The 9,538-nt window shown below is 51.9% G+C and overlaps 1 protein-coding gene across 1 annotated transcript in view; it reads right to left on the reverse strand.

Annotated features, from left to right (window-relative positions):
• Positions 1 to 6,709, reverse strand: part of LOC140391324 (DNA-binding protein RFX8-like) — a 110,387-nt gene extending 103,678 nt beyond the window's left edge. Inside the window, exon 1 of the mRNA XM_072475911.1 lies at positions 6,596 to 6,709. Within this exon, the coding sequence (XP_072332012.1) occupies positions 6,596 to 6,709 (114 nt within the window). The remainder of the gene's footprint in view (positions 1 to 6,595) is intronic.
• Between the last annotated feature and the right edge of the window lie 2,829 nt (positions 6,710 to 9,538).

Here is a 9,538-nt window from a genome sequence, read left to right on the forward strand (position 1 = left end):
ACATGTCCGGTGGTAGTGGCAGCTCTGAGGATCTGGGGGCAGTGGAGGAGATATGAGAGTGGAGGGAGCATCGATTAGGACCCCGATTTATAACAACCACAGGTTTGTGCCGGGTAGGCTAGATGGCGGGTTCCGGAGTTGGCAGAGGGCAGGAATTAGAAGGATAGGGGATCTATTTATAGATGGGAGCTTTCCCAGCTTGAAAGCTTTGCAGGATAAATTTTAATTGCCAGCAGGGAGTGGTTTTAGGTATTTGCAGGTGCAAGACTTCCTGAGAAAACAGGTGCCGGCCTTTCTGCTGCTGCCGCCACGGGGGATACAGGATAGAGTAGTTTCCAGTACCTGGGTGGGAGAGGGGAAGGTATCGGATATTTACCAGGAGCTTTCGGAGGCAGAGGAAACTCCGGTGGAGGAGCACAAGGGCAAATGGGAAGACGAGCTAGGAGGAGGGATAGAGGCGAGTCTATGGGCGGATGCCCTAAGCAGGGTTGATACCTTCTCATCGTGCGCCAGGCTTAGCCTGATGCAATTTAAGGTAGTCCACCGGGCACACATGACAGTTGCTAGGATGAGCAGGTTTTTCGGGGTAGAGGATATGTGTGCGAGGTGCACGGGAAGCCCAGCAAATCATGGCCGCATGTTTTGGGCATGCCTGAAGCTGAGAGGGTTTTGGCAGGATTTTGCTTAGGCAATGTCCACAGTATTAAAAACACGGGTGGTGCCGAGTCTGGAGGTAGCAATCTTTGGAGTGTCAGAAGATCCGGAAGTTCAGGGGGCGAAAGAGGCCGACGTCTTGGCCTTTGCCTCCCTGGTAGCCCGGAGACGGATCTTATTAATGTGGAGGGACTCGAAGCCCCCGAGTGTAGAGACCTGGGTTAGTGACATGGCTGGCTTTCTCAGTCTCGAGAAAATAAAGTTCGCCTTAAGAGGGTTAATGTTAGGGTTCTCCCGGAGGTGGCAGCAGTTCGTCAACTTTCTCGGGGAAAATTAAAATGTCAGCAAATGCAGTATCCCAAAGGGGGGGGGGGGGGAAGCGGGCGGATTGTTGTTGTATGGTTGAGGTGTGTGAAGATTGGGCTGGGGGGGGGAATGTTTATTTTACTATGTTGATGTCATTGTTTCTGTTACTGTTATAAAAAATTTCAAATACCTTAACAAAATAGTCTTTAAAAAATAAATAAATAAACAAGAGGAGCTGCAGTGTGGGGTAACAACATACTGTGGCATGGGAGAATTGTAGCTCACAATCAATGGGCGAAATTCTCCCCCAACGGCGGGATGTCCGCCGACTGGCGCCAAAGACGGCGCCAATCAGACGGGCGTCGCGCCGGCCCAAAGGTGTGGAATGCTCCGCAGCTTTGGCGGCCTAGCCCCAACATTGAGGGGCTAGGCCGACGCCGGAGGGATTTCCGCCCTGCCAGCTGGCGGAAATGGCGTTTGTTTCCGCGCCAGGTGGCGCGGAAATGCGGCGCAGGCGCAGGAGCGTCAGCGGCCGCTGACAGTTTCCCGGCGCATGCGCGGGAGCGTCAGCGGCCGCTAAAAGTTTCCCGCACATGCGCAGTGGGGAGAGTCTCTTCCGCCTCCGCCATGGTGGAGGCCGTAGCGGAGGCGGAAGGGAAAGAGTGCCCCCACGGCACAAGCCCGCCCGCGGATCGGTGGGCCCCGATCGCAGGCCAGGCCACCGTGGGGGCACCCCCCGGGGTCAGATCGCCCCGCGCCCCCCTCAGGACCCCGGAGCCCGCCCACACCACCTGGTCCCGCCGGTAAATACCAGGTTTGATTTACGCCGGCGGGACAGGCAATTTCTGGGCGGGACTTCGGCCCATTCGGGCCGGAGAATTGAACGGGGGGTCCCGCCAACCGGTACGGCCCGATTCCCGCCCCCGCCCAATCTCCGGTACCGGAGACTTCGGCGGGGGCGGGATTCACGGCGGCCAACGGCCATTCTCCGACCCGGCGGGGGGTCGGAGAATGACGCCCAATGTTTTCTTCCGGTGGAAATAATGGAAGCACTGGTGAAAGGTGAGGTGCTCCCTTTGAGGAATGAAGGAAAAACTACAATTACCACTGCCTATTTTCTTACACCTCCCAGTGAGTATCAGCAGCAAAGAGGGCATCAGTCTCCCAGAGCCTTCACTGGGCTGTGTGAAAGGATAATTGAATATGGTTTATGTACGTGATTTTCAAATGCAAGATTGATAGTGGGATAGATCAAAACAGAGCAGATGTGGTTCACACCTCATCTGGATTGGCAGAGGTGTGAGCACAGGTCAGCCCCCATGTCTGCCAGCCATGAATGGGACGGCAACAATTTTGATTTTTTTTTTTAACCAAAGCTTCTTTACATTGTAGGAAAGCTTTCAAATTATCTCAAGACTAAACACTGAACATTTGAACTTTAACATATTCTTTCATAAAAATATTCCTCATTTTACCACAAGTTGCATCTGTACTTTGTATTATTATTGCGTCTGCTATAATCATTATTCTACTGATTTCACAAGGCTCTACAACTACCAAGCGTCAATCAGTAACAAATCATTTAAACTTTCTGGAAACATTTCCGTTGCCATTGTTAGTATTGGATTAGAGCTTCAACAAGCCATTCAAAGATCACGGCCGAGATACTCCAACCACCTGCCGGGTCGGAGAATCCCTGGGGGGAGGCTCCAATCCCGCCCCGACGCCGGCTGCCGTATTCTCCGGCGCCATTTTTCGGGCGGCGGTGAGATTCCTACCACGCCGGTCGGGGGCCGTTGGCAGCGGCCCCCCAGGCGATCATCCAGGCCCCGATGGGCTGAGCAGCCATCGTGCTGGCCCTTCGGCGCCGGCTGGAGCAGTGCCAAACCCTCCGGCATCCACCTTGCCCCGAGAATGTGGAGAATTCCTCACTTTCGGGGGGTGTTGACATCGGAGTCGTTGGTGCCGGTTTCCCCGCCGGCATGGCGACTTAGTCCCCAGAAGGGAGAATCCCACCCCACATGCTCAATCGAACCAAATGAGAACTATGGGCGGGATTCTCCGACCCCCCCGCCGGGTCGGAGAATCGGCGAATTCCCTGGCGCCGGTGTTTTGGCGGGGGCGGGGATCGCGCCGGTCGGGGGCCGTTGGCAGTGGCCCCCCCAGCGATTCTCCGGTCCCCGATGAGCCGAGCGGCAGCCCGTTTTCGGCCAGTCCCACCGGCGTAGATTAGACCAGGTCCGTACTGGCGAGACCTGGCTCTGAGGGTGGCCTGCGGAGTCCTCGGAGGGGCGCAGGGGGATCCGGCTCCGGAGGGGGGGGGGTGCGGCCACGGTGGCCTGGCCTGCGATCGGGGCCCACCGATCTGCAGGCGGGCCTGTGCTGTGGCGGCACTCTTTCCCTGCGCGCCGACCTGTGTAAAGCTCCGCCATGGTCGGCGCGGAGAAGAAACCCCCTGCGCATGCGCAGGAATCACGCCAGCGTATGTGGCAGACCCGGCGGAGGGGATGCCAGAAATAATGCGGATACTTGGGGAGTTTGGGGATTTTTCAGGGTATAAATTGAACATGGGGAAAAGTGAGTTGTTTGTGGTGCATCCAGGGGAGCAGGGTAGAGAAATAGAGGACCTACCGTTGAGGAAGGTAACAAGGGACTTTCGTTACCTGGGGATCCAGATAGCCAAGAATTGGGGCACATTGCACAGGTTAAATTTAACGCGGTTGGTGGAACAAATGGAGGAGGATTTCAAGAGATGGGATATGGCATCCCTGTCACTGGCAGGGAGGGTGCAGGCGGTTAAGATGGTGGTCCTCCCGAGATTCCTCTTTGTGTTTCAGTGCCTCCCGGTGGTGATCACGAAGGCTTTTTTTAAAAGGATTGAAAAGAGCATCATAGGTTTTGTGTGGGCCGGGAAGACCCCGAGAGTGAGGAAGGGATTCTTACAGCGTAGCAGGGATAGGGGGGGGGCTGGCACTACCGAGCCTAAGTGAGTATTATTGGGCCGCTAATATTTCAATGGTGAGTAAGTGGATGGGAGAGGAGGAGGGAGCGGCGTGGAAGAGATTAGCGAGGGCGTCCTGTAGGGGGACTAGTCTACAGGCTATGGTGACAGCCCCATTGCCGTTCTCACCGAGGAACTACACCACAAGCCCGGTGGTGGTGGCTACACTGAAGATTTGGGGACAGTGGAGACGGCATAGGGGAAAGACTGGAGCCTTGGGGGGGTCCCCGATAAGAAACAATCATAGGTTTGCCCCCGGGGGAATGGATGGGGGATATGGAATGTGGCAAAGAGCAGGAATAACGCAACTGAAAGATCTGTTTGTGGATGGGAAGTTCGCGAGTCTGGGAGCGCTGACCGAGAAATATGGGTTGCCCCAAGGGAATGCATTCAGGTATATGCAACTGAGGGCTTTTGCGAGGCAACAGGTGAGGGAATTCACGCAGCTCCCGACACAAGAGGTGCAGGACAGAGTGATCTCAAAGACATGGGTGGGGGATGGTAAGGTGTCAGATATATATAGGGAAATGAGGGACGAAGGGGAGACTATGGTAGATGAACTAAAAGGGAAATGGGAAGAAGAGCTGGGGGAGGAGATCGAGGAGGAGCTGTGGGCAGATGCCCTAAGCAGGGTAAACTCGTCGTCCTCGTGTGCCAGGCTAAGCCTGATTCAGTTTAAGGTATTACACAGGGCGCATATGACTGGAGCACGGCTCAGTAAATTTTTTGGGGTGGAGGATAGGTGTGCGAGGTGCTCGAGAAGCCCAGCGAATCATACCCATATGTTTTGGTCATGCCCGGCACTACAGGGGTTTTGGATGGGGGTGACAAAGGTGCTTTCAAAAGTAGTGGGGGTCCGGGTCGAGCCAAGCTGGGGGTTGGCTATATTTGGGGTTGCACAAGAGCCGGGAGTGCAGGAGGCGAGAGAGGCCGATGTTTTGGCCTTTGCGTCCCTAGTAGCCCGGCGCAGGATATTGCTAATGTGGAAAGAAGCCAAGCCCCCGGGGGTGGAGACCTGGATAAATGACATGGCAGGGTTTATAAAGCTAGAGCGGATTAAGTTCGTTCTAAGGGGGTCGGCTCAAGGGTTCACCAGGCGGTGGCAACCGTTCATCGAATACCTTGCAGAAAGATAGATGGAATGGAAAAAAGAAGGCAGCAGCAGCAGCCCAGGATCGGGGGGGGGGGGGGGGGGGGGGGGGGTGGAGGAGGAACCAGAAGGACTCTCAGGGTTGTTAATATATACTGTATAATATGTATAGGTCGTTGCTACAGATAATTATATATTGGACTGTTAAATTATATTTTTGGAGAGTGTTACTTGTGATAAGGCCAATTAGGGTTAGTTTTCATTTTTGTTATTTATTATTTATTCATTTTCTGTTTATAAAATAGGTCATTGTTATTTGTGTTGTTATAATATTGTGTAAAGGATGCACGATGTACTGTGTTGGTTGACCAAACATTTTCAATAAAATATTTTTTTTTAAAAAGGAATCACGCCAGCGGTTCTGGGAACAGGCTGCGCTCCTGCACATGCGCCAACTTGTGCCGGCTGGCGGAGGCCCTTTGGCGCCGGTTGGCGCGGCATTGACCACTCCAGCACCGGCCTAGCCCCGGAAGGTGCGCAGGATTCTGCGCACGCCCCGCCGGATACGGAGAATAGCGACCAAGGTCTGATAGTGAGCGCGTTTAGCCACGTGTTTCCTGGCGTCACATCGGCAACAAACAAAATGCTATCTAACGCCACTCAAGTTAGAGACGGGGCCTCAGCGGGGAATGTGTGGCCGCTGCACAGAGCCCCGTTTTGTGCACTGAGGAGCCCCGCTCGCCGAAACTCCTCAGTCAAGGGAGGGATTGGGTTGCCAGTTTTAAAAGGATGGGCTTCACATCGCAATGTCTCGCAAGACTGCATTAGATCTCATGAGGCGTAGCGAGCCAGGTAGATCCCAGGAGTGGGGGACGGGATTCTCTCACTCCAGGGCCGGGCCGTAGAATCGCCGGGACGGGCGCGAATCATGCCACGCCGTCTCTCTGGAGAGCAGGGAATCGGCGCTATTGGCGCCGGCGCGGTCGGCGCGCCGCCGGTCGGGGGCCGCTCAAAAGGGCCCCCCGGCAATTCCTGGCCTGGTATGGGCCGAGTGGCCACACAAAAAAAGCTGGGTCCCGCCGGCGCCGTTCACACCTGCTCTTACCAGGCGGGACCTCAGCGTGGATGCATCTGGGGGCGGCCTGGTTCGGGGGGCGAGGGGGGTCTGATCTCGGGGGGGGGGGGGTGCCTCCGCTGTGGCCTGGCCCGCGATCGGGGCCTACCGATCGGCGGGCCGCCCTCATGGGTTGTGGGGCCTTTTTTGTTCCACGCCAGCCCCTGTAACCCTACGCCATGTTACGTCGGGGCTGGCGCGGAGAAGGGAGCCACTGCGCATGTGCACAGTGACGCCGGTGCCACTGCACATGCGCAGACCAGCGGCATCCGCCTGATGCCAGGGATCGGCAGCTGGAGAGGTGTGGGTCGCTCCAGTGCCATGCTGGCCCCCTGTAGGGATCAGAATTGCTGCTCCTGAGATGTTTACGACGCCGTCAACACTTAGCCTCAGGATCAGAGAATCCCGCCCGGCGTCTCCTGGCATTTACCGGCCACATTATGCCATGGCGTGCTGCTTTTTGGGGCTGCGTGGCCAGTAGATTGCGCCACATGTTATTGCTGAATGCAATAATTGGATGGTCGAAAGAGAAAGAACCCTTCATAATGCGTGAAAATATGTGTGCTACCCCATTTGATGTTTCGTGTGGTTCGTCATCAAATCCTGGGATGCTTTAATGCAGAAATTGTAAACAGATCGTTCAAAAAATGCAGAATATCCAATGGATAAAGTGAATGGGGATTTGTTATGAAGGGATGGTTCTGAAACTGGAAAAGCCAAAAATGATGCCATAACCAAAGTGACTCAGCATGAATTTTGCGTTGGATACCAAAATTTGAGTTTTTAAATGTTTTGATTGTGGTTACAGGTTGTAGCCATCTGGAATGGCCACCTGCAAAGGACCATGGGAATTGTGGCCAACCCAGGACTAAGACAGATACAGAGCTTGTGTGAATTTGCAACCCAGATAGCTAGAATGATCGAAACCCCCACTTGTTTGCATTCTAATTAGCTATTTCCCAGAACAATAGGACTGCACTCAAGAAACCGATGCAGGCACAGACTGATCGGCGCCATCCCCCTTTACTGAGAGAGCCCAACTGCCAATGTAAATGACCGTTAAGGACCCGCCCAGCCACCACGGCACCCGCCCCTTTATTGGCCAAAATGGAAGACAGTGATCGAAGCCTGTTGAATTATTGGGTCCAAGATTAAAGACCGCCCCAAAGAGCGCGAAACCCTAGAGGGATAAAAAGAGACAGAGCCATGTGTTCGGCCTCTTTTGGACTCGGCCTGTGCCAGCCTCTTTTGGATCCAGCCTGTGCCAGCCCAACTGCAGTATAACGACCAGACAGCCAAGTTCAAGACCAACGATCGCTACCTGACGGATGAGCCCAGCAGAGACAGAGCCACTTCTTCAAACCAGCCACATGAGATCAAGATAAAGACCTTATCAATCTGCACAGCGCCAGTCGCCCTGAAGTTAAGTATAGGTTATTGTCGCTGATAGGTGTAGTTTAACTTGTAGTATATTGTGTTTGCATGCCGAAGTAACCCTTGTGTGTAAATAAACCATCTTCGAACTTGAACTGACTAACTGGTTGTGTGGTCATTTGACCGATATACGGGAAAGCCGTGTGGTTCAGTAAGAGAAATAGAAACACCCACAGTATTGGTGACACTGTTGGGACATAACGGATCATAAATAGAGCCTCATCACATTAAAGAGCAACAAGGTATGTTGGTAAAATCAATTCATTCAATAAAATGTGTCATGTTGATTTAATTTGAATCACCAGAGGTGGTTTTCGTCACATTTCAAAATGGCAACATTCTACACCAACATCGAAGGTTCACATTTTAAACTTTGCACAAAAGCTGACCCCCTCCATTTTAATCAGGGTTTTTCGACGCTTCAGTAGTTGACTTATATTGTGATCTATGGTATTTTAATATATTGCCTGCAGGCAGCTCTCAGTGTTATCTTTCTGCCAGTAAGCATTTTTAATTACCTTGTACAGCTGTGCATCATAAGAGCAGAAAAGCTGGCATATATCTGGGAACGATGTATTAATCGCATCATATGTGAATGACTCCCAGAACAACGAAAGGAGATTTTTGACCTATGATAATAAATAATTTTATATATGTTTTATAATGAGAGCATTCTGATTTGAAAAGCATTTTGGATTATTGTTTAGAAAAATAATGCAAACATTTTTTTGAACATTGGTTTTGATTTGCCTGGGAATACTGCTTAACATGCTTAATAGTGCTAAGTTCTGTAAAATAAATAATGCTTGGAATATTGATTGAGCATTGAGCTTGATTAAGATTCACAAATATAGCAATTTGTATTTATATGTAAGAAGACATCTGAATGCTTTTGAATCAGAAGAAAAAGATAATGCTGGACACTGAGTAAGAGAAAGGGGAAGACTGCTGTGACGAGGATGGGTACTGGTGATAAGGTCAAAGAGAAAGATTCAAGGTTGTTTTGAAAGCAAGGAGGAATTAATTGTGAATTGGCCTTTTTACATGTGCTGTTTTGCACCAATGATTATCTTCAACATCTTTCTGCAATATTGAAGCGGTTGTGTAAATTATGTTTTCCTTTTGTTTGTTCTTTGGGTGGCAATGGCAAGGCTTCACTTATTGTCCATTCCTACTTGCTCTGAAAGGTGGTGGTGGGGCTCCTTATCGAACAATTGCAGTTGTTGTGATGGTGTTCCCACTATAGTTTTAGGCAGGATATTCCAAGATTTTAACCCAATTATAACGAAGGAATGGGTGACATATGCAAAATCACAATGGTGCATGAGGTGGAGGAAAATTCAAAATGATGGTGTTCTACAGCATTGCTGCTTCTGCCTTTTGTAGTACGAGTCACGGGGGAGGGGGTGCAGTCAGAATCCATTTGACAAAATAATGGGATCTCAGTTTAACAATTGATCAAAAAGATGACACCTCATCTACTGTAGCACTCCCCCAGTACTGCACTGAAGATAATGGGCATGATTCTCTGGAAACATTTCGAAGTGTGGTGGCGAGTGGGAACTGGCGCGAGCTTCCCGCAGCCTGGGAGGCTGGCAACACTATTCAATGTTAATTGGTCCACTTAACGAGGCCCCACAGGCTTCTCGCCACAAATTAAGGCTCACCAGCTGATTAGCAGAGACCAGTCCCCTGCTAACAAGGTCAAGCAGCAGTTAAGCAGAATTAGCTCAACCAACCCCAGCCAGCTTACTTCAATGGCACCGAGGGTACCGGCACCAGGATACAGATCTGGGGAGGCTGTTAGATGCTGTGGAGGCCAGGAAGTGTGTCTGTTCCCTCGAGGGTCCGGGAGGGTCAGCCATAGGGCAGCCAATGCTGCCTGGACTGAAGTGGAGGTGGCTGTGAGCGCCGGGACTGTGACCAGGAGGACTGACCT

This window comes from Scyliorhinus torazame, chromosome 15, assembly GCF_047496885.1.
Source record: "Scyliorhinus torazame isolate Kashiwa2021f chromosome 15, sScyTor2.1, whole genome shotgun sequence".
Classification (NCBI taxonomy): Eukaryota; Metazoa; Chordata; class Chondrichthyes; order Carcharhiniformes; family Scyliorhinidae; genus Scyliorhinus; species Scyliorhinus torazame.